Raw genomic sequence first — 26,514 nt, 5'->3', positions numbered from 1 at the left:
ATATCGCAAAGCGTCGCAACACAGATATAAGCAAAAATACATACATTCGAGTTTAGTAAGATACCGCAAATAAGCGCAGGTTTACTAATCATACTAACAATATGTGTGTATATATACTAAGGTTTCATTTAGTGTTGCATGCGTTGACGAACTGTAGAATATAATGTCGTCGAACGCAAAGGGAGCTAACTCTATTTCGCAAGGCGTTTCCCAGTGACTTTGTACAGCTCGGCTGTGGACTTGGGTGTGGTTGTTTTCGCATTGTTCGTGTTGAATGATGACACGTGGAGCCGTCGGCAAAGAGATTTACGACAGGATTAAATACATGCTGACTGACACAAAGAATAACATAAGCAAAGAGGGAACCGCCCTGTCTGAATCGTTTACACATTTCCTGCAGGCTTTATCTGCACTATTTATTTTATTGAGAGAGAAAATTTTAGTTTTTGAGAGATACTCCCCAAATTTCTTGGTGATTTCTATCGAACTATGGGAGAATGCTACCCAGTTGTGGTAACCTAGCAACGCTTTGTCTGCATGGTTGGGAGATTTGCTCGGTCTGCCTTCATGTGCGTACAATAATTACAAATGTGTGTTACTAAATGCACCATGATCTAAAGTCAGTAAGGCAGGTATTTATTTACCGATGAAAGCCAGACTACACGAGGTGTATTAATATACATATTCCCAGGTCAGATGAAAGTAAATTTATCATAATCCTTTGGTTGTTTTTAATGCATAATTCTGCCATGTTTTTGTCGGCTGAGTTAATCAGTCATTGTCGTGCCACTGAGAACAGTTTTACTGTGAATGGATACATGCATACTTGCTCAAGCATGTGTGCAGCTCTGACTGTTCATAATTGTTTGATTTACATATTTTAAAACCTGTCTAGTTAACAGGCATACTTTGTCATGTGGCGAGGCTGCGTGACCGGACGGTGATATATACATGGAAACAAATATCGCAACATCCCATGCGTTACATGGTGTCTACGCGTTACCATTAACTGTAGTAAAATAACTTATCCAAGCCCCAATCTAATTATCTACGTTACCATTAACTGTAGTAAAATAACTTATCCAAGCCCCAATCTAATTATCTACGTTACCATTAACTGTAGTAAAATAACTTATCCAAGCCCCAATCTAATTATCTACGTTACCATTAACTGTAGTAAAATAACTTATCCAAGCCCCAATCTAATTATCTACGTTACCATTAACTGTAGTAAAATAACTTATCCAAGCCCCAATCTAATTATCTACGTTACCATTAACTGTAGTAAAATAACTTATCCAAGCCCCAATCTAATTATCTACGTTACCATTAACTGTAGTAAAATAACTTATCCAAGCCCCAATCTAATTATCTACGTTACCATTAACTGTAGTAAAATAACTTATCCAAGCCCCAATCTAATTATCTACGTTACCATTAACTGTAGTAAAATAACTTATCCAAGTCCCAATCTAATTATCTACGTTACCATTGACTGCAGTAAAGAACTTATCGAAGCCCCAATCTAATTTATCTGCTTTACCATTAACTGTAGTGAAATAACTTATCCAAGCCCCAATCTAATTTTTCTACGTTACCATTGACTGCAGTAAAGAACTTATCCAAGCCCCAGTCTAATTTATCTGCTTTACCATTAACTGTAGCAAAGACATTTACAAAGCCCCAATCTAATTATCTACGTTACCATTAACTGTAGCAAAGAATTTATCCAAGCCCCAATCTAACTTATATGCTTAACCATTAACTGTAGTAAAATAACGTATCCAAGCCCCAATCTAATTATCTACGTTACCATTAACTGTAGCAAAGAATTTATCCAAGCCCCAATCTAATTATCTGCTTTACCATTAACTGTAGTGAAATAACTTATCCAAGCCCCAATCTAATTATCTACGTTACCATTAACTGTAGTAAAATAACTTATCCAAGTCCCAATCTAATTATCTACGTTACCATTAACTGTAGTAAAATAACTTATCCAAGTCCCAATCTAATTATCTACGTTACCATTAACTGTAGTAAAATAACTTATCCAAGCTTCAATCTAATTATCTACGTTACCATTAACTGTAGCAAAATAACTTATCCAAGTCCCAATCTAATTATCTACGTTACCATTAACTGTAGTAAAATAACTTATCCAAGCTTCAATCTAATTATCTACGTTACCATTAACTGTAGCAAAATAACTTATCCAAGCCCCAATCTAATTATCTACGTTACCATTAACTGTAGCAAAGTAACTTATCCAAAGTACAGTCTAATTTATCTACTTTTCTATTGACTGCTCCAACTTACTACTGACTGTAGCAAAGGAACTATGCAAACCGCAATCTAATTTATTATCTGGATAAACTGACCTTCCAATAAAACTCAACGCAAAAAGAACGATAAGCAAACGTGGCAAACATATTGACTATCGCGTGACAGACATATTGAACTGATATTCTCTGTTTCCTCCAACTGAATAGGGATTATAAGACACAGACATAATTATGCCACATGATTTACATGTATCGATGATGTATTGAAACTGGATTTAACAACAGTGTCGTCTTGGCTAGACTTCTGTTCAAGTTGTACCATCATATATAGCGGACATTTTCTGCTAAACCACTTTCCGATTTCGCTTGACCGAAAAATAGAAAGAAAGACGTATCTGAGATTTACGATGAGTAATTTACAAACGTTAATCATAAAATAATAATTTGAGTGAAGAGTCATACATCATCAATAGAGAGTGTGACCACATTGACGTCGTTGTCAGTCCTCTTCGATACATGCAAGAGAGTCTGTTCAAGTTCCTGTCCGTTCGTTGGTGGTGGTACAAACTGCCTCAGCTGACGACCAAGAGAAGCATAGAGATGGGGTTCGTGTCTGGAAAAGCCCTGACAACACACTGACTTTGTTAAGATATTCTCGAAAAACACTGGCTATGTGAGACTTTGAGTTGTTCTATGCTAACTCATATTTCCTGTTGTCAAATAAAGGAGGCCACAAAAGGTCCCGACACTTCACCCCTGTACGTCTGGGCAGTCAGATTTCCTCTCATGATAACCAGTCGTAACAGATAACAGAAATGTCGCCCCATGCTGTGATGCCTTCTTCATCGAACAGATAAATATTTATAACTTCTTGAACTTTTGGTCTCCCCGATCTTGGACCTGGCCTGTTTCCATGTAGCAGTTTATGAAGTTGCTGATGGTTCTTGCCAACTGACGATGTGAAAGATCCATATTGGTCATACCGATCGCCCTGCCTCGTTGCACTTGCGTGACTGTTGGTATAGTGGTGGTTGGGGGCTTTTTGGCTCTTGCATGCTCGTTCTACCCAGCACCGGTATTCATGCCACAGCCATGCTCGTTCTGCCCAGCATCGGTATTCATGCCACAGCCATGCTCGGTCTGCCCAGCACCGGTATTCATACCACAGCCATGCTCGTTCTGCCCAGCACCGGTATTCATGCCACAGCCATGCTCGGTCTGCCCAGCACCGGTATTCATGCCACAGCCATGCTCGGTCTGCCCAGCACCGGTATTCATGCCACAGCCATGCTCGGTCTGCCCAGCATCGGTATTCATGCCACAGCCATGCTCGGTCTGCCCAGCACCGGTATTCATGCCACAGCCATGCTCGTTCTGCCCAGCATCGGTATTCATGCCACAGCCATGCTCGTTCTGCCCAGCATCGGTATTCATGCCACAGCCATGCTCGTTCTGCCCAGCACCGGTATTCATGCCACAGCCATGCTCGTTCTGCCCAGCATCGGTATTCATGCCACAGCCATGCTCGTTCTGCCCAGCATCGGTATTCATGCCACAGCCATGCTCGTTCTGCCCAGCATCGGTATTCATGCCACAGCCATGCTCGTTCTGCCCAGCATCGGTATTCATGCCACAGCCATGCTCGTTCTGCCCAGCACCGGTATTCATGCCACAGCCATGCTCGTTCTGCCCAGCATCGGTATTCATGCCACAGCCATGCTCGTTCTGCCCAGCACCGGTATTCATGCCACAGCCATGCTCGTTCTGCCCAGCACCGGTATTCATGCCACAACCATGCTCGGTCTGCCCAGCATCGGTATTCATGCCACAACCATGCTCGTTCACCAGGACAAGTTTCCCACAATTACTATTTTCACCTTTTGAAATATGCACGACGTTTTCGGACAGGTTCGTTGTTATGGGGACTATGTTGCATTTTGGCGAATGTTTTCTGCTTGGTTTCACTCCTGTACCGACGTTCTTGTTTTTGATACAATAACTTTCTGTTGCCAGGTATTTGACCTGCGTTACATACTGTGTGTTTATGGAATCAGTTCATCACTGAGAAGTAACGGATATGTTTATTCAACGGACAGTAACGTCCGGATTACAAAGAATTGTTCTCATAGAAATCTGAGGTGTGAAATGAATGAGACTCTCTTAATTACTGATTACAATCAACTTTCTATGAGAACAATTCTTTGTAATCCGGACGTTACTCTCCGATACTTCTCAGGATTAAATTGATTCCATAAACACATTGCATATGTTAGCATCTATGAAGAGGGTCATAAATTGCGATAAAAAAATGCTGAATGTTGTTACACTATCATTTTCTTACTTTTAATCCCAAGGCAATGTGCGAAGAGTGTTTATTCATGTTTTAGGCCGTTGGCACATTTGTATGTAAATTTCACACATAATTAATATTTAATATCTACAATAATTACACTTTCAGTGCTGTTTGCCTGTTTGCCTTCTTTTAAGAAACATAATTTTTCTATTGACCCTTAAACTTACCTATATTTGGATTGTTATAAAAAAATACAACGGAAAATACAATTTTCTGAAGTCATTATAATTTTCATGCACAAGTAGAAAACTCATTTTCCACGTCTAGTTCACATAGTAGACTTAAGTCATTAATTATGAACTATAAACTAAGTGTCTATTTTTGTGCACGTGATATCCACTCCATAAAATTCATATATTGTGTACATTTATGTCTCTATAAGCTCGTGTTCTTATGAATCATAGTACAATTTTAGACCGTGGCCACACCGCTATCAATCTGTATGATACTAAATATAACCGAGATCACGTGCTAGGGCCATTTGACTGCCTACGTCAAACAGGCATGGTCTTATTACAGATTGTGATTGTCCCAACAATTGCAATCACGCCGGGGTCTACGGAGAATATCTGAACACAACACACGCAGTCACTGTCGGCTGCCAGACCTGCCTTGGGATTCCCCTCTGTTAGTCGGTGCTAAAAATAGAAAAGCTATAAAAAGTAGCCAATCGGGGCTTCGGATAAATATAGCTAAGCCAGAATTGTATAAGTAAGCAGATCGTGGGCTGTGGTTCTACAATCGTTACAACCAAACGAGTGACGACGTTGATTCAACAATACTCTGGTCTTGATATTCATAGAAGAAACTTTGAAAATGTTCTGCTGCATGCAACGACAAGGTAAGACTGGATTGATTATTTATTTATTTATTTATTTATTTATTTATTTATTTATTTATTTATTTATTTATTTATTTATTTATTTATTTATTTATTTATTTATTTATTTATTTATTTATTTATTTATTTATTTATTTATTTATTTATTTATTTATTTATTTATTTATTTATTTATTTATTTATTTATTTATTTATTTATTTATTTATTTATTTATTTATTTATTTATTTATACCTGTACTGACTGAGCCAGGGTATGAACCTGTCTGTCCAAATGTTCATGTGTCTGTGGTTGTCTGGTCTTCCAGTGTCCCTGGAAGGGGTGGTGAGTCAGCCCCGTAAGAAGCTGGTGGTCGTGGGGGACGGGGAGTGCGGCAAGACATGTCTCCTCTACCGCTTTGCTAAAGACGAGTTCAACGAGCACATCTACATCCCTACTGTTTTCGAGGTAGATGTCACGACAGTCCAGCACTGCAACTCAGAGGTGAGCTGATCAACTCCTAAATCATTCGCATTTTGTTGTCAGTACTACCAAAGACTGTCTTCTTCCGTAATAAATGTACAGAAAAGAGTCCTTTGAGGAGCAAATGATTAACTTGTTCTAGCCAAGTTTATCATGCATTAAAATGCATTTACTGTTTACCTAAATAAATGCTGGATGAAATCTTTGAAGGGTAATTAGAAGTAGAAAGCATATGAAAAGCCAGATGTAAATCTGGTCGCGTGCAGATATAAATATGACTTTTGCTAAATAAATGCTGGTCTGTTGTAACACGTCCAAGTTGGTTTCAGGTGGAGCTAGTGTTGTACGACACGGCTGGACAAGAAGACTACGACCGACTGCGTCCCTTCTCCTACCCCGACACCGACATCGTGCTCATCTGCTTCTCCGTCAACAACCCCGACAGCCTCGAGAACGTCTCCTACAACTGGGCTCCTGAGATCCGACACTTCTGCGGCAACGTACCGGTGATCCTGGTTGGAACAAAGCAGGACTTGAGAGGTGAGGTGCACCACACGGACTCCGAGGATTCCACCAAGTCCAAGTCCGGGTTCACCACAGTCCAGCAAGGCGAGGAAATGGCCTACAGGATTGGCGCCGTGGCCTACATGGAGTGCTCCGCCAAACTGAACGAGGGTGTGACGGAAGTGTTCACCAGAGCTGTGGCCGAAGCCATGAAGAAGAAGAAACGGACTAAAACTGACTCCATCACATGCCCTTTCTTTGCTGTTAAATGACTGAAATGAGTTAGGGACTCCTGTGAAGACGTTCCCAGACGATATCTAATACACGTGAGTGCAGTTTTCATCAATGAGACGTGTCCGTGGCCATGTGACTATAGCGTCCATCTGTCACAGGTCTGGGTTCGATTCCCAACATGGGTACAGTTCGTGAAGCCTATTTCTTCCATCGCTAACCGCCACATTCCTGGAATAATGGTAACGGTGGCGCAAAACAAAGACTCACTCGCTGATCTTGTCAAAAACTCAGAACAATCTTCAGTTCTCAAGCGTGACGTCTGTTATACGTGGCTATAGACATACCAGGGACTCTGATCGTTTATTCACGAGAATCTATATTTATAGATAACCAGCAAGGAAGTTGGCACACTATGTATGGCATCGTGATGCAGGCCTCAGTCAACAGTGTTCGATGCCAATCCAACTTAACGCAGAGATACTAACTGCCATATGCGAGACATGTGCGCCTGGCCGTAGGTACGCTTCTCCCAGCAGGACCGTCGAGGTCGACGCCATTACAGATTCATATCAATGTATTTACACAGTATTTTGTATTTTTAATTAAATGTACTGGTATTAGGTAGCCCAACTGTAAAAGGGTGTGCTTGCCAGATCGATGCCCGGGTTTTGATTGTACTTGTACAACAAATTGTACATAATTTCTTTGTAAGTCACATTCTTTTCACATTATGGAAATACTAATATTTAGTAGTAACCAGAACATCATTAATGCGTCCAGTGACAATATGAATGCGAAGTCACGTTAACACCTGTATCTTTAACTTATTGTACAGAACTATTTATGAACAATCAAAACCATCATTCAAAATATTCTTGCCCCCCACCGGGGGATGTGTGTATGTGTGTGTGTGTGTGCGTGTGTGCGTGCGTGCGTGCGTGCGTGCGTGTGTGTGTGTGGAAAGGAGAGGGGGGGATCTTTCATTCATGAATGTTTGTGTTGTGAAGTATGTGTGATACTGTTTACCGCTACCTGAGTAATGGCATTTGTTGACTGTTGATGAAATAAATTTTTAACTGAAATGTGTCTTTCTGTATTTCTTCGGAGTTTCCTTGCCAATGTTGTTAAACAGATCGTGTACCTCTGCACGACACCTTCAGGAAGACAGGCTCTGGTGTTGATGAGATTCCAATAAAGCGTGGAGTCTCGACGATATGGGTTCATGTTTATGGAGTCAGTCAGGGAGGGAAGGGGGTGGGGTGTGAGCGTCTGTATAGCTTCTTGGATCATTTACAGCGGGCCAAGTAAATGACGGATGGAAGCCTGACATCTAACGCGTTCAGCGATTTGTTTAAATCTAATACCCTGGGTAATATGGTGCTGAAAGATCGATAAATACAATGCCACTCGGTTATGTTTTAATGACATGAAAAATGACATACTGGTATTTCTTTACTTCTTATGAAACGTTAATACAAGATTATGTATATACAAATGTTTTCACAATATACACACAATATTTTTACAATATAGAACACAATGATCTATGCAACGTTCTTTATCTGTAAACCCTCCATTGTGATGGCTTTCTTTACATCTGTTGATGCCATGAGCTGTATCATTATTTGTAACACACAGAAGGTGCATTAAACCTTTAAAGGATACGATAAACAAATCTGGATGTTAACCTGGCTTCATACTATCTTCTGACAACAGCTATTGCAAAACTGAAAGCTATAATTGATTGTATAGGAAGGTCTAGAGGAAATTATCTATATGTGGAAATATCATTTCTCCACAAATATATTTATTCATGTGATCATGGTGGGATTGGCCTACAAGCACAAAACATGCTTATAGCAATGCCGCTCTCCAAAGGGACGTGGTTGGTCTGAAGACTAACCGTTTCAAATGTCTCTTCAATGAATGTTTACAAGTAGCTACCAGAAACATGTAAAATGTTATTTAATTATGACTGACATGGCATCTTCAGTATATAACAGGAAAAGGTCTACTCTCATTTGTGAGAACTCCCGGTTGTGAGACTCCTAGTTGTGAGACAGTGGTGTAGTTAATTAACAAATAAAACACACCGTACTCCTCTATCTGACAACATGGATTAACCTTAGGTAATTAGGGCTGTATAACTGAACCTTTTGAACAGAACAGAACATACACATATTCTGTAAAATCACATATAGTGACACCCAAAACATACAGCATATTCCGAAAAAATCACATAGTGACACCAAGAATATACAACATATTCTGAAAAATCACACACAGTCACACCTAGAACATACAGCATATTGATACATAGCACAATGTTAGGATGTTTACGGAGACAGTGGGAAAGAAACACATGTCTAATGGCATTTAGAGCTGGACAGTAAAATATAATGCGAAGTTCATCACAAACAGGTGATGTGTAACATTGGCGGATTCTTTTACATCTGTCGTAACAGCATCCGGTTTCAAATAGGCAGCCAGTGGTTTGAAGTTCTTAATTTAGCTAACAAGAATCTGTAATAATAAGGTACTTCTAACAAGTAAGGTTCTGAAAAAGCAAATGGTACGATACGTCTGACACTTGATAACAATGGAAAATTTAAATTAGCATTTGAAGAATATAATTTGTATATAACATTATGAAAAGTCGTATTTACTTTGCCATTCCAGCATGACATGATAGTACAGTAAAATTCTTGCGTTTACCGATATACTGATACACTGTATCTACCTATTCCACCGTAAATAATAAAATCTAACTGCAATAACTATTTTATCTATAATACATATGACTGCTCTTTTTTATCACCATTATAAGGCAGGGCTTCAGTACCGATATCAGCCGGGCCACTCCATATCTTTGATAATCTATGTCATTTATTTCTGTATGTATTGATGTTCTGTACTGAAAACAATAAATGATCTTTAGCAAACAATGTTTTCCGTGTTACCTTACTCATTAATGAACTATGCCGCCTGTGGGTATTCTTCAGCAACTGAGCAGTTCCCATTTTTATTATAAGGGAGTGGAAGCACCAGCTATGTGCACGCAACCATTAAATATGTGTCTCACTTTGACGAGAGAGTGAGTTTAGTTTTACACTGCTTTTAGACTATTCCAGCAACATCAAGGCAGGGGACAACGGAAGTGGGTTTCTCACATTGTACCCATGTGGGGAATCGAACGCAGGTCTTCGGCGCGCACTTTGACAAAAGTTCAGGTGGACTGAAAACAGGAAAATGAATACACGGAACAGTGAACGAATATTAACATTTAGAGGCATTTATGAAAACATGCCGATCGGGAAGAAGTGTACATTAGGCTATGATCAGCTGAGCCACAGTGTAGAGAAGTCGGGAATATAATCCAGTCTGGAATCATTGGCAGACATCTTATGTATAGTTATGAAATAAACACATTTTGCTATTAGCTGTACAGAAATGTTGTTTTTAAAGATGCAAACTGCTCGTTGCGGTTTACTTTCGAAATGTGTAGTAAAGGTTAAGTACTCAGTACGTTCATTCACTACAACAGGCTTCGCATGCGTGAATGTGTATGAGTGCGTGCCCTGAAGAATCATCAGAATATTCGCTCGACAAACTTTAGTCACATTAGTTTACGGGGACGTTTGGGATGGTTATAATCAAGGTTTTAATTACAAAGCAGTACACGTAACGTACGTTTAAACGCACTCATGTGAAATCTCTTAGATGTATATGAACCTGTCAGTGACTGTTAGCATGCCGCGGTGGTATTGAAGATGGTGAGTCCAGTAAGATAATATAAATATAGTTACAAAAAAATCTCCCTAAACTAAAATAAAGAGAATCACGTGCATGAACTGTCTCCTGGATCTGACCTATTAGTTAATACAGACCAGCATGGATTTACTGGTAAGTTGATTACGGTCTGTATCAAAGAAAACAGGATCATACTTCATGACTTGGTGTCTTTTACTAGTCTACAGGCTGTAAGTAGGCAAACTGTTTATAGTTACATCATCACTATAAATATGGAATATAAATCTGCTAGACTGACTTATGTAATACCACATGTGCAATAACGTACTCACCAGCGTTGTAACAGACTGCCCTGTGTAATAACAAGCAATGCTGAGTCAGGACGATTTTACGCCACTTCATTAGTATTGGAGCAGTTATCACGGCACTCCGTACACAGTGACTAATCATTCAGTACGGTAAAGGGGCACCGATGCCCCAGTTGTTTAATTCGTTGAGTCAAGTTGTGCCCCTTTGGCTCACCAGGAACCTTGGACCGTAGGTTCGAACCATGATTCTCCCCGATCAGACGCAATACCCCATGCTCACTGGTGTCACTACAGCGAGATCACTGGGTTTCCAATTTTGGATGTTTTGAATCTGCAAGATTGTACTGCAAGCAAAAGCGACAGAAAAGAATCAGGGAAAGAAACAGAGAGCATAAGAATAGACTTGAATCAGATGTTACTGTCACAAAGTCGCACTCGTATCCCAATAATTGGTGAATCGGATAAGAGCAGACTTTATGGGTGACTTCTTTATTTGGGTGATGCGACGTTTACTTACAAATTGCTGCTTCGTTATCATGCATGTTTAAGTCAGTAAAAAAGAGGAATATAAAGTCTGATGCGGTGGTGTTACGTAATATTATTGAGCGCGTCATTATATACAACAACCAGCCACTAAGTTAGACATTTAGCCATTAAAACATTTATATTCTTTATAACATGATGAAATGTAAGAAGAAAAAACACGTTAACACCTTGAGCTAAGCTTTCATGTTAGTTTCCCTTTGTCCTTTACCTGTAGCTCTCCTCCCAGCACTGACACATGTCAGCTTGGTTACAGTGAGAGTGGAGTCTTTGATTTTTGCGACAGAAACTTTGCGATATGTCAGACAGATAGAATTTGCCAACCTCTAAGAAGCGTTTTAAATACTGGATGTGGACTTTATCTATAACTTCAAATTATCTTGTCCCCCATATTTCAGACCCATACAGTAAGATTGGTAAAACTTTGCTATCAAATATTTTACAAGCCGCCGGAAGGGATATTCAACTGTATTTTCGAAATAATGTGAACAGAGGTATCATTGCACGTGAAGATGAGCTGCTAGTGTTTGACATGCTTTTGCCCAATTCTAGGGTTTATCCTCTCATCATAAAGCATGTGCTGTTCTATCTGTTTTAAAGTAGTCCCGTACGTGTCAGGTTCCATGAATTGGTCAAATGTCACAGAAACCTTGCAATTACGAAATTGATGTAACAGAAAATTCATTCATTGTCACAGATAATTCCCAATCCCAAATATAGCTGACGGCCAAGTTGATTCGTCTAATCTGATCAATGAATTGATCCTAATGTTAGTAAATTTCAATTCAAATCTCTAGCTTGTAAATTGTACCATTGTTTCTTAGGTATACAGGCCAATTATTACCTTACACGTCCCTTGCTGATAGTAAAATCACAAAGAGAGAGAGAGAGAGGGAGAGAGAGGGAGTGTGTGTGCGTGTGTGTATGTGTGTGTGTGAGTGTGTGTGTGTGTGTGTGTGTTCATCTAACATTTCATAATTTCAGAATTTATATGGCAAGTGCTCTCTGTTTTGAAACTCCTCGCCTCGATTTTCATTTGTCGATTTCAGGCAGGTCGTAAGGGACCGCATTACTGCAATATCGTCAGCAAACAGGCGAGAAATAGAGAGTTACTCCCCCTAGAGATGGCGCTGTCTAACGTTATTGGGACATTTCCGGGTTATTGTCGTCACAATCACATGAAGTTTGGTAGTTCAGTTTTTAATTGACTAACAGGTGTTGCGAATTAGGAACTGTGATAGTTATCGAGAACAACACATACACAGAGAATCGCCATGGATTTCTTTAAGAAAAAGCCTACCGTTGAACGTAAGTTACCTACTTTATTAGATGTGTTTCAAATTTTAGTAAATGACAAAGTATTTTGTCCGTTATCCTGAAAACAACCTAATGTTCCATGTTGAATGGCTCTCGGTGTTGAGTTATCATTTTCATCCTCAAATCCCCTTTGACTGTTAATGGGATTATCCCAATACAATATCGTATAATAACTTCCAAGGTTATTGAATCCTACGGAATACCTCCGTTTGACACTTTATCGTTTATGCTACGGATTCATGTTGCGAAATGTCAACAAAAACACTCGTATTTGGTTGTCACATTGATGGAATTACTAACTGTTTGAGAATGTGAATGCTTAGCCTGGTCAACTTAAAATGAAACGTCTTTAATGCCTGAACAACATCAGTCAGCATTTGACTGAATGGATGTGATCAGGAAGATATTGATAAACACAATGACACAATGGCGTCATATCAAAACACAGTCATTACAGGGGGTGTAGTCAAAAGGACAAAATGGCCAAAATTGATAAGGTGAAAACAGCCAAAGGAAAGTCAAAAGGGTGAAAGATTTTAGTCAAAAGGAAAAAACTTTTAGAGAATAGTAAGATAAAAAGAATACATAACATGTTGTGCAGTGATGCTGATCCAAACATATCAAAGTGTCTCAGTGTTGTTTCCTGGTTAGGATTATATACCAAACAGTAAAGGGACCAAACTGAAGGTTTTGTACTGCATTATGTACCATACCATGCTAAGAGCCAACAGCTTGCAGTGAATTCGTAGACCAGACTGGTTCGTAAACATAGAAATCCTGTGGATTTGTAGACGGACTGAGCAGTGGATTCGTAGACGTTAGTATATGATGTTAGTAAATGTTAGTAATGATGAAAATTGGTATTATGACATTAGTGTAAACAAGAAGTGTTTGAGTTTGGTGAAATAAAACAATATATTAGGTAAGTATGATCGGTGTTTAAAAAAAAAAGCATGATCAGTAGAGTGCATATAATATCATAAGTATTTAGTTATTATTAACCTAATTAACATTCACAACAACTAAGTGCAACCAAATGGCTTCGATGAGTAAACAGTGAAAACTGTTTAACAATTTCATTATTTTCCTATTTGCGGAATTCGCCAACAAACATTACCTATACAAACAGTTATGGTATATAAAGCTCAAGATGGCAAAAAGAAACCATTCAGCATCAACCTTGGCTCTCTGCGTTGTATGTGTGAAAGAAGTTCATCCCAGACAACATGCTATCCAGTGTGACAGATGCGACCAATGGCAGCATCGTCTTAGTGACACCAATATTAACGTCGCAACATATTGTTCATAGCGACTAAGAAAGCTGGCACAAGCGGCTGAACAGAGGCTGAGCGCTCAGGGCGGAGACATTTACCCTTTTATTGACTGATCCCCCTTCTTTTCAAGGAAGCTTACCTTCTGCCCCTCCAGATCAGACTTGTAACCCGAGTGGCAGCTTGAATGAAGACAACGCACCAGCCAGCTGTTGAAGAAATTTTTTCAAGTTGTCTGAGGATTTTCAAGCATCCAACCTGACCGTCTTCGCAATACATAAGTCTAGTGGTTTATCAAAATTAATATGTTTGCAGAATACTATTATTCAATTATTCATACATGTCTATGAAATCACCCTCTACGAAACAGTCTGGGTTTCGAAATCACAGCGTCTGCGGACTGGTTCAGTCTACAAAAACACTGTCTCCCAATTATTCACTCCTAATAATAAAGCATTTAGTGTAAGACTTAGAATGCTGGATACACTCTACCGTCTTTGAAAGCATGCAAGTTTACTTTTGGTTAGGGTTAGCGTGAGGTTTAGGGTTAAGCTTAGGGTTGGTTCAGGGTTAGTTTTAGGGTAAGGTTTAGGGTTAGGGTAACGTGACACTAAACAGTATGGCTGGCAGGTATCAGGTATTCTGTAGGTATAACATATTACATGATGTAACATTTTGATGATGTTTAAGTGCTAACATGGTTGTTGATTGTTTTGGGGGTGGGTTGTATAATATATGGGATGATTTTTTTAATTACAAAAATGATTATGATTATTACTATTATATATTTATCAATATCCACAGAGCAAATCCGTCAGAATGATCGAGTATTGAAGAAACAACAGAGAGACATTGCCAGAGACAGGGGTGCACTGGAGAGAGAGGAGAAGAAACTGGTAATTATGTAGATCAGGCCACACTAAGCATTATTAATCTGCAGATTTCATTCTCTGTTTGCTCATGTAATTTGTGAACAATATGTTCAGTTGTAGTTGCAGTGTAATTCACATGTAGCATGAAAGTTTGATGTGCATGTTTGTGCATCCTCGATATCTCCAGGGTATATGTTCCGATAAGTCTCCACTATACCCTGGATGCATCTACGGCCTGATAAATTTATTACCTCCCTTGGCTAGCTTTTTATCCAATCAGGTGTCTACGCTGGGAAGTTGAGCAAACCAATCACAACTCACTTTCGCTTTTTAAATTGTCTAACCGATTAAACTTGGCAAACAAACCATGCAGAGGTTCTCTGAAAGAGGTAGATGGGGTTCTTGCATATATATTTAAAAGTTTCGGACCTATAAATTTGTCTGTGTGATTTCCCCAAATTGTGAGTCGCACGGCGAGCAAACCTTCGCAGTTGTGACTGCTACCTTTGTTGACACTGGCAAGCTCGGTTATAACGGCGGTCTAGTTGATTGGCTACTGTGAGAATGCGGAACCAGCAAAGGGAGGTAATAAAATATCGGGCCGATCGGTAGATGCATCCGGGGTATAGTGGAAACTTTTCGGAATGTATACCCTGGAGATATCGAGGATGATGTCTGTGTGGATATATATGTTTCCTGAAGACAGGATAGGGCATAGGTATATAATCTAGCCTGTCCTCCTCATGTTGGGTCAGTTTTCAGATCTTGATGGTGATGTTGATGACTTGTCTGAAGACTAGTTCTGTAATGTTGTAACCACATGATTCCACTAGGAGAGATTTAACAGTGCAAGCTCTGTCTGTGCATATTAAATGATCACTTAAAATAAAACAAACCAGTTTTAAGTCGTGAAATTGTGTGTTATTTATATTTGGAGGACAGGCTGGATTTTGGCAGGACTGAAGAATTTGACCAGCCAGTCCTGTGGACAGGCTGGATTTTCTACATCCTACACTGATTATAATGTTATTATTAAGAAAGGCAAGTTAACAGTAGCTTGAGAAGCATTCCTTTCTAATATAAGAGAATGAAATGTTACATTTGTGGTACACTCTGGAGACTGGTGGTGAGCGTACTCATCAAATACCAGCCTGTACCAAGTCCAGTTATGTCTCTAGTGTACTAGACTCAACTGAATTGTACTGGACTCTAGCTCTGTTTTGGAGGCTGAAGTCAGACTGGAATACAGACCGCAAAGGTAAAACTGAGATTATGACAGATCGAAGTTGTTTTGTCAAATCATCACCCGGGGTAGTTGTGTTGATTTTGACAGCTGTGATACGTATCATGCCTACTGTCACTACCATACGATTGGCCTTACATGTATGCATGATACAGACCTGTTGTTGTGGTTTTCAGGAACTGGAAATAAAGAAAGCTGCAAAACAAGGAAATAAGCAGGTAACAGCAGCAAGTTTAAATATATTCATTTTGTTGTACAAGTGTTGAAGATACAGTTAGTGAAACATGTCATTACATGCTTGAGTAGACTGAGAGTATCAGGAGTTGGGAAGAGGAAGACATATTCACTATACATAGTATTGTGGAATATATTGTCACGACCATCTTCATGTTAGACGCTTTTACACAAGAAGTGACCAGTACAGTCAAACCCTGTTTATCCGGACATTTTGGTTTCACTCAAAAATCATAAGTATAGCGAGACAACCGGTTAACTAGATCAAACAAGCAAAACATGAAAATTATGTGAAAGCAAAACGTGAATGTATATCATGTACATATATCAATATATCAAGAATCCATAGTAGTAACAGTGAACCGTCATAACATATAAGTGTACCGATAATACATGGAAGGCGGAACGCAGGTTACAAGATGTCAGTTGAAAAATACAAATCGGTGACCAAAAGTCTCTGTTTTGCCAATTGCATATTCTTTTTTTAATTTTAAATGTCCTGAAAACATATGACATCGCATAGAACGTATGCTGTCTACAGAAAGTAAACTTCCAGAAGGGATCACATGACTTAGATCATGTGGCAGGCTATTTTTAACTTGTATCACGACAGATAGCAGGAGTTGATTTATAAGTGTTACATACAATACAGTTACAGTGTAGTTTACTTTAATCCTACTTAACATGTGTTTTCGTTACTGATGAGATGTTCTCACAATCACACCCGACAAATCCAAATTAACAATCCAAGTGACACGCGTCACTAGTGTTTTAATGGCAAATTAATCAGTTCACAGCAAATGCCTTCCAACAGATTAAGAATGAAATTACATAAACATGCGATGAACGGTATTGGCGTGACACATGCACGTGTGCACAGATCTTTCCATCAGGATAACTGAATCGTTTTTCAATGGAAATCTATGGGAATGGTTTGAAAATTCACCATGCGGGTCAGGAAGCCCAGGGTCTGGATATGTAAACAGGGTTCGACTGTATATGATAATGTTCTGAATTTTATTACACGAAACCTAAAAAGTGTAGACTATGTCTTATATAAATTAATGCAGTACAAATACATGGTATTTCTCTCATCTGTTCAGGAAAGAAACATTTTTTTGTATTTGTAGATTTAAAATATGTCTTTTGAACAGTAACAAACACATTTTCATCAGATTACTGTGACATGAGAGTCTGTCATCCTATGTCTTTTCAGACATTTTGTAACGTTCATGACTTTCCTCCACAGGCTGCAACTATCCTGGCAAAGCAACTGGTACAGCTACGCAAACAGAAAACAAAATCCTATTCCATGGGTTCCAAAATTCAGTCTATAGGCAACCAACAAAAGGTTTGTATCCATGTCCCTTGAGTTGACATCAGTTTCCTATTTTCCCGTGTTCACAGTCTAGAAACATTGCTGCAGAATAGTGAGTGAGTACCCATTTTTAACGACATTCTAACAATATCACGGCAGGAATATCGGAAATGGGCTTCCAACATTGTATCCCTAATGGGGATCAAACCCAGATCTTCGGCATGAAGAGCAAATGCTTTCACCACTAGGCCACCCCACTTCTCTTTGCTGAAGAATAGTTTGTAAAGGACAGTTATTGTTATGAAGTGTTGCAGGTCAGCTCTAACATACCGGCAGTGACTGTGGTTTGACTCGTATGTTCAGTTACACACACTACAGACAGTTCAGACAGTTCAGACAGTGATGTAAATACTCCATATGTTAGCTCCTTTTCTGATCCACTGCGTAAGTGTACTCTGAGATGAAGTTTCTGGAGGAGGAGCTAAGACATTAGGACATCACAAAAACATGAAAGTGATATATTTCTGTTTCCTTACAGCTAATGCACTCTAACATGAAAATGGCCAATGCCATGGGCACAACCACGAAGGTAAGCACTATCTGATAACTACTTTCTGTGAAAATCTCAAACACTTACCAGTTTTGTGTTGATCTTCACTGTATGACTTTCATATTCTTCTATTTTATACGGATTTATGATAATCACTGGTATTTTCAGATAAAATTTAACTTGGCATATTGCAAAGCATGTTTCCTGCTGTACATTACAAAGGATTTTGATATTTGGGAGAGGTGGTTTTTCATACTGAGTTGTTAGTGAGGTTATATGATGTTGTAGACGATGACACAGATGAACAAGGTGATGGATCCGCAGAAGACCATGAAGGTGATGCAGGAGTTTGGGAAGGAGTCGACCAAGATGGAGATGTCAGAGGAAATGAGTAAGTTCGGTATTTTCTGTTGTGGGAAGCAGTTTGACACAAGAGGGCTTCATTTGTCCCAGGAAAGAGAGATCAGCAAAACACTGATGGGTACTTTGCTGAATAGGCAACTTGAAATGATTCAGATGGTTGTGTTTATGGACCCCTGGGTCCCATTTCACAAATCTCTCATAAGCCTAAGATCTTTCCTCATGGCATTCTTACCTCCTATGCTACAGTAGAGGCAAGAATGCTACGAGAAAATTTAGGAGATCTTAGGCTTATGAGAGTGTCGTGAAACATGACCAAGGTGTTTAATGATAGTGACTTTTGTCAAGGTAGTACTCACAGTTCAGGGCTACCAGCTCCCCTTGCTGTGGACAGTGGACATGTAATGATGTATCTGAGACAAAGCTCTGGGTGGCAACATGTTGCAGACTTGCCATGGTATTCAGGAAAAGGTTCCCATTAGCATGAATGTTCATGCAAACCGTCAGGTATAGGGTGTTTCCATCATGACTGAAAATAGCTACTGTTGTGCCGGTTTAGACGGTGTTCATTTGTCACTGGGATTTTATTAGTGAATTGTACAGGTATTGTTTCTCTGTGTGTGTTGCAGTCAATGATACTCTGGACGACATCCTTGGCGAATCAGGTGACGAGGAGGAGGGTGACGCCATCGTTAACCAGGTGCTAGATGAGATTGGCATTGAGATCTCAGGCAAGGTGAGGGTTGTCTCCAGCTTTCAAGTGTCAACATTAAACATTTTCACTTTCTTTGAAATGAGGAGATACTTATGTAACATATATATGGCTGACCTAACATACAGCGAGCCATGCCATCTGTCCGAGTCCCCAGCGCCTCAAACTTCATAGAGCTGACTTAGACTGTCACAATTTATCTTCATACCAGCAAGTACAGTGTCTTACCATTTCATAGTAATATGCTGTCAGTGCATCTGATATGATCAGTCCATGGCAAATATTCTTAACTGAACTGCAAAGTGACTTTCTTAACAGCATAGCATGTGACCCCTGTAATATATTACCAAGCGTCACCAGTACTTATAGGTATATCCCCATTAGCTCCAGTACTTACAGGTGAATTATCATGGGCTCGAGTACTTACAGGTATATCAAGTGCTCCAGTACATACGGGTATATTGTCATTGACTCCAGTACTTGCAAGTATATTGTCATGTGCTTCAGTACATACGGGTATATTTCATGGACTTCAGTACTTACAGGTATATTGTCATGTGCTCCAGTTCATACGGGTATATTTCATGGACTTCAGTACTTGCAGGTATATTGGCATGGGCTGCAGTACTTACAGGTATATCATCATGGGCACCATGTTTATTGTCATGTGCTCCAGTACATACGGGTATACAGGTATATTGTCATTGACTCCAGTACTTACAGGTGTATTGTCATGTGCTCCAGTAGATACGGGTATATTTCATGGACTCCAGTACTTACAGGTGTATTGTCATGTGCTCCAGTAGATACGGGTATATTTCATGGACTCCAGTACTTACAGGTATATTGTCATGGGCTGCAGTACTTACAGGTATATCATCATGGGCACCATGTATATTGTCATGTGCTCCAGTACATACGGGTATACAGGTATATTGTCATTGGCTCCAGTACTTACAGGTATATTGTCATGTGCTCCAGTACATACGGGTATATTGTCATTGACTCCAGTACTTACAAGTATATTGTCATGTGCTCCAGTACATACGGGTATATTTCATGGACTTCAGTACTTACAGGTATATTGTCATGTGCTCCAGTACATATGGGTATATTTCATGGACTCCAGTACTTACAGGTATATTGTCATGGGCTACAGTACTTACAGGTATATCATCATGGTCACCATGTATATTGTCATGTGCTCCAGTACATACGGGTATACAGGTATATTGTCATTGGCTCCAGTACTTACAGGTATATTGTCATGTGCTCCAGTACATACGGGTATATTGTCATTGACTCCAGTACTTACAAGTATATTGTCATGTGCTTCAGTACATACGGGTATATTTCATGGACTTCAGTACTTACAGGTATATTGTCATGTGCTCCAGTACATATGGGTATATTTCATGGACTCCAGTACTTACAGGTATATTGTCATGGGCTGCAGTACTTACAGGTATATCATCATGGTCACCATGTATATTGTCATGTGCTCCAGTACATACGGGTATACAGGTATATTGTCATTGGCTCCAGTACTTACAGGTGTATTGTCATGTGCTCCAGTACATACGGGTATATTTCATGGACTTCAGTACTTGCAGGTATATTGTCATGGGCTGCAGTACTTACAGGTATATCATCATGGGCACCATGTATATTGTCATGTGCTCCAGTACATACGGGTATACAGGTATATTGTCATTGACTCCAGTACTTACAGGTGTATTGTCATGTGCTCCAGTAGATACGGGTATATTTCATGGACTCCAGTACTTACAGGTGTATTGTCATGTGCTCCAGTAGATACGGGTATATTTCATGGACTCCAGTACTTACAGGTATATTGTCATGGGCTGCAGTACTTACAGGTATATCATCATGGGCACCATGTATATTGTCATGTGCTCCAGTACATACGGGTATACAGGTATATTGTCATTGGCTCCAGTACTTACAGGTATATTGTCATGTGCTCCAGTACATACGGGTATATTGTCATTGACTCCAGTACTTACAAGTATATTGTCATGTGCTCCAGTACATACGGGTATATTTCATGGACTTCAGTACTTACAGGTATATTGTCATGTGCTCCAGTACATATGGGTATATTTCATGGACTCCAGTACTTACAGGTATATTGTCATGGGCTACAGTACTTACAGGTATATCATCATGGTCACCATGTATATTGTCATGTGCTCCAGTACATACGGGTATACAGGTATATTGTCATTGGCTCCAGTACTTACAGGTATATTGTCATGTGCTCCAGTACATACGGGTATATTGTCATTGACTCCAGTACTTACAAGTATATTGTCATGTGCTTCAGTACATACGGGTATATTTCATGGACTTCAGTACTTACAGGTATATTGTCATGTGCTCCAGTACATATGGGTATATTTCATGGACTCCAGTACTTACAGGTATATTGTCATGGTCACCATGTATATTGTCATGTGCTCCAGTACATACGGGTATACAGGTATATTGTCATTGGCTCCAGTACTTACAGGTGTATTGTCATGTGCTCCAGTACATACGGGTATATTTCATGGACTTCAGTACTTGCAGGTATATTGTCATGGGCTGCAGTACTTACAGGTATATCATCATGGGCACCATGTATATTGTCATGTGCTCCAGTACATACGGGTATACAGGTATATTGTCATTGACTCCAGTACTTACAGGTGTATTGTCATGTGCTCCAGTAGATACGGGTATATTTCATGGACTCCAGTACTTACAGGTGTATTGTCATGTGCTCCAGTAGATACGGGTATATTTCATGGACTCCAGTACTTACAGGTATATTGTCATGGGCTGCAGTACTTACAGGTATATCATCATGGGCACCATGTATATTGTCATGTGCTCCAGTACATACGGGTATACAGGTATATTGTCATTGGCTCCAGTACTTACAGGTATATTGTCATGTGCTCCAGTACATACGGGTATATTGTCATTGACTCCAGTACTTACAAGTATATTGTCATGTGCTCCAGTACATACGGGTATATTTCATGGACTTCAGTACTTACAGGTATATTGTCATGTGCTCCAGTACATATGGGTATATTTCATGGACTCCAGTACTTACAGGTATATTGTCATGGGCTACAGTACTTACAGGTATATCATCATGGTCACCATGTATATTGTCATGTGCTCCAGTACATACGGGTATACAGGTATATTGTCATTGGCTCCAGTACTTACAGGTATATTGTCATGTGCTCCAGTACATACGGGTATATTGTCATTGACTCCAGTACTTACAAGTATATTGTCATGTGCTTCAGTACATACGGGTATATTTCATGGACTTCAGTACTTACAGGTATATTGTCATGTGCTCCAGTACATATGGGTATATTTCATGGACTCCAGTACTTACAGGTATATTGTCATGGGCTGCAGTACTTACAGGTATATCATCATGGTCACCATGTATATTGTCATGTGCTCCAGTACATACGGGTATACAGGTATATTGTCATTGGCTCCAGTACTTGCACATGTATTGTCATGGGCTCCAGTGCATACGGATATATTTCATGGACTCCAGTACTTACAGGTATATTGTCATGGGCTGCAGTACTTACAGGTATATCATCATGGTCACCATGTATATTGTCATGTGCTCCAGTACATACGGGTATACAGGTATATTGTCATTGGCTCCAGTACTTACAGGTGTATTGTCATGTGCTCCAGTACATACGGGTATATTTCATGGACTCCAGTACTTACAGGTATATTGTCATGGGCTACAGTACTTACAGGTATATCATCATGGGCACCATATGTATTGTCATGTGCTCCAGTACATATGGGTATACAGGTATATTGTCATTGGCTCCAGTACTTGCACATGTATTGTCATGGGCTCCAGTGCATACGGATATATTTCATGGACTCCAGCAGTTACAGGTATATTGTCATAGGCTACAGTACTTACAGGTATATCATCATGGGCACCAGGTGTATTGTTATGGGCTCCAGTACTTACAGGTATACAGGTATATTGTCGTTGGCTCCAGTACTTGCACATGTACTGTCATGGGCTTCAGTACTTCCAAGTATATTCCCAGTGGGCCCCAGTACTTGCACATGTATTGTCATGTGCTCCAGTACATACGGGTATATTTCATGGACTTCAGTACTTGCAGGTATATTGTCATGGGCTGCAGTACTTACAGGTATATCATCATGGGCACCATGTATATTGTCATGTGCTCCAATACATACGGGTATACAGGTATATTGTCATTGACTCCAGTACTTACAGGTATATTGTCATGTGCTCCAGTACATACGGGTATATTTCATGGACTCCAGTACTTACAGGTGTATTGTCATGTGGTCCAGTACATACGGGTATATTTCATGGACTCCAGTACTTACAGGTATATTGTCATGGGCTGCAGTACTTACAGGTATATCATCATGGGCACCATGTATATTGTCATGTGCTCCAGTACATACGGGTATACAGGTATATTGTCATTGACTCCAGTACTTACAGGTGTATTGTCATGTGCTCCAGTAGATACGGGTATATTTCATGGACTCCAGTACTTACAGGTGTATTGTCATGTGCTCCAGTAGATACGGGTATATTTCATGGACTCCAGTACTTACAGGTATATTGTCATGGGCTGCAGTACTTACAGGTATATCATCATGGGCACCATGTATATTGTCATGTGCTCCAGTACATACGGGTATACAGGTATATTGTCATTGGCTCCAGTACTTACAGGTATATTGTCATGTGCTCCAGTACATACGGGTATATTTCATGGACTCCAGTACTTACAGGTATATTGTCATGGGCTGCAGTACTTACAGGTATATCATCATGGGCACCATGTATATTGTCATGTGCTCCAGTACATACGGGTATACAGGTATATTGTCATTGGCTCCAGTACTTACAGGTATATTGTCATGTGCTCCAGTACATACAGGTATATTTCATGGACTCCAGTACTTACAGGTATATTGTCATGGGCTACAGTACTTACAGGTATATCATCATGGGCACCATATGTATTGTCATGTGCTCCAGTACATATGGGTATACAGGTTTTTTGTCATTGGCTCCAGTACTTGCACATGTATTGTCATGGGCTCCAGTGCATACAGATATATTTCATGGACTCCAGCAGTTACAGGTATATTGTCATAGGCTACAGTACTTACAGGTATATCATCATGGGCACCAGGTGTATTGTTATGGGCTCCAGTACTTACAGGTATACAGGTATATTGTCATTGGCTCCAGTACTTGCACATGTACTGTCATGGGCTTCAGTACTTCCAAGTATATTCCCAGTGGGCCCCAGTACTTGCACATGTATTGTCATGGGCTCCCGTACTTACAAGTATATCCCAGTTCAGACTTGAGTATATTCAGGTTGCTTTCCATATAGGTGGAATATTGGTGAGTGTTGTGTTAGCTGATGATCTGACAGAAGTACATATGTAGCCTGAGGTCAGTGTGAGTGGTGGAGTGGTACATATAATGTGCATGTTCCAGATGGTGAATGCCCCCTCAGCACATGGTGGAGCTCTGGGAGAGTCTTCGAAGAGAGATGCAGCTGACGAGGAGATCGAGAAACAGTTGGCAGCTCTCAGGGACTTGTAGTTAGACTTAAATGTATCATGCACATCGCCTTGTGTCCTCACTGCAAGCAGATGTACTTTGGGAGACAGTTTTCATCTCTTCATCACGGAGGTCAGCACGAGAAGCAGGGAAGACAACATCATGTATTTTGTTGTGAAATCTTAGCATGGATGAAAGTTAAATTAATAACTGCCTTTAGGAACCTGGTGTATTGTTTAAGTGGTTTTTGTTTCGGAAATGAGACAGGGAAACATTAACTGAAACCTGTCAGCTACTGCACAGCAAGATGTCACAATCTATGGTCATTTACATCTTTACGAATCACAAGCTTATTTGAAACGGGCCTTTTAATACTGACAAGACCTGTCCTGACATCCCATGTATCCTGTGTTGAGTGTCCAGACGTGGATGCCTCTTTTACCATGGTTACTTATTATCCATCAACACACGGTTCCCATCACTGTATCATTTACCCCAAACATTGATGATTACGATGATTTTCATGTACATCAAAAATGATGGGGTGTTGACGAAAGCCTGTGATTTTTATTTAATGGTTGCTTCCTGATATATCAGTTATAACTGTTCAGTTGAATGATTCAAAATCATTATGATATAGGTGTACGAATGTATATATTGGCTGTATTGTGAAACAGTTCTTCATGAACCACCATCGATAGGTCGTACATTGTACTTACTGTATGGCACATGTGTTGTGAGGGGTTCCTCATGTGTCACAAGGCTTTTGAAGGCACTTGCTGTAGTTACACAAGATGTATATAGTGAAGGAGCTCCGCATACCTCAGATATCTGATGGCCGCAGCAGGAACTTGTGTCAGACACGTCATGAGGTGACTGAAATACTTGTCAATGCAATCTAACCCTGCCTACTTCACTGATTATGTATCATCATAAATTGTTTATCATCGTCAGATAGTTTATCTTTGTAGGTAGCTGGTTTAGCTTTAGTTCTAAAATTGGGTTTCTTGAAATAATTCTTTCATGGGAGGAGCAGACGGGTTTGTACAGAGACAGATTCCATGTATATAGTTTTGGGGTCTTTTTTGACCAGCTTGCTGGAAGTCCAACAGGCCTAGTCATACTAGTACTGGAGTATCTCTGCTGAGGACATCAATATTGCATTAATATTCCTATTAGTTATCTCTCTTGGGATGAAAACCCTGAACAATAGTTTTCTCTAAATGTTTGAAAACTGTTGACTAAAGCACTATCTCAATCTCCTGAATGTAGGCTGAACTCAGATACACTGTGGCTGGAATCAGTAGTGCATCCATTAATACAAAACACACACAGGTATATACAAGAAGGGGTACAGTTATATAAGGTTCTCAAAGCCACCTTGTTATCAGCTTGTAACTGTTTAGGTCTTTGGTGGTGTTAGGAATGAGATATTTATAGACTGTTGCATACAATTCATGGCCTATGCATGAGGTTGATATTATAGTCTAGAGGACGTTGTTACTGTATTACCTACACTGTGTGTAGAACAACAGTTATTAATATGTATGTCAGCAGGTTGGTTGTTTACTGGAGCAGAATAGATAGATTATTAAATTAATTGTTCGATGCAATATTTATGAGTGTATATATGTGAAAAAGTGTACATTTTGCCTCTTACAAGACAATAAATAACTTTCAATTTCAGTTTGTCTGTTGATGTGTCAGAAAGGACCAAGAGGGT

At 39.7% G+C, this 26,514-nt stretch overlaps 2 protein-coding genes across 3 annotated transcripts; both read left to right on the top strand.

Annotated features, from left to right (window-relative positions):
• The first annotated feature begins 5,377 nt into the window (after positions 1–5,377).
• On the top strand, positions 5,378–7,760 carry LOC137287075 (rho-related GTP-binding protein RhoA-B-like). The gene is made up of 3 exons (XM_067819195.1): positions 5,378–5,479; positions 5,786–5,961; positions 6,270–7,760. Exons 1-3 carry the CDS (start codon positions 5,455–5,457, stop codon positions 6,714–6,716), a joined length of 648 nt encoding a protein of 215 aa, XP_067675296.1. The 5' UTR covers positions 5,378–5,454; the 3' UTR covers positions 6,717–7,760.
• A 4,602-nt stretch (positions 7,761–12,362) lies between these two features.
• LOC137286820 (charged multivesicular body protein 2b-like) lies at positions 12,363–26,477 on the top strand. Of its 2 annotated transcripts, XR_010957003.1 has the most exons (9): positions 12,363–12,587; positions 14,672–14,763; positions 16,159–16,200; positions 17,466–17,567; positions 18,073–18,123; positions 18,373–18,475; positions 19,074–19,180; positions 24,726–25,969; positions 26,039–26,477. XR_010957003.1 is itself a non-coding variant. In XM_067818827.1 (8 exons), the coding sequence occupies exons 1-8, from the start codon at positions 12,554–12,556 to the stop codon at positions 24,831–24,833; spliced, it is 639 nt and encodes a 212-aa protein (XP_067674928.1). In that variant the 5' UTR covers positions 12,386–12,553; the 3' UTR covers positions 24,834–26,477. The 2 variants fall into 2 exon arrangements, 1 of the variants encoding a protein (XP_067674928.1); XM_067818827.1 differs by having other exon boundaries at positions 12,386–12,587; positions 24,726–26,477.
• The last annotated feature ends 37 nt before the right edge of the window (positions 26,478–26,514 follow it).

Source organism: Haliotis asinina, chromosome 6 (genome assembly GCF_037392515.1).
Source record: "Haliotis asinina isolate JCU_RB_2024 chromosome 6, JCU_Hal_asi_v2, whole genome shotgun sequence".
Classification (NCBI taxonomy): Eukaryota; Metazoa; Mollusca; class Gastropoda; order Lepetellida; family Haliotidae; genus Haliotis; species Haliotis asinina.
Note: the sequence above shows the minus strand (reverse complement) of the source record. Positions and strands in the feature narration are given on the sequence as shown.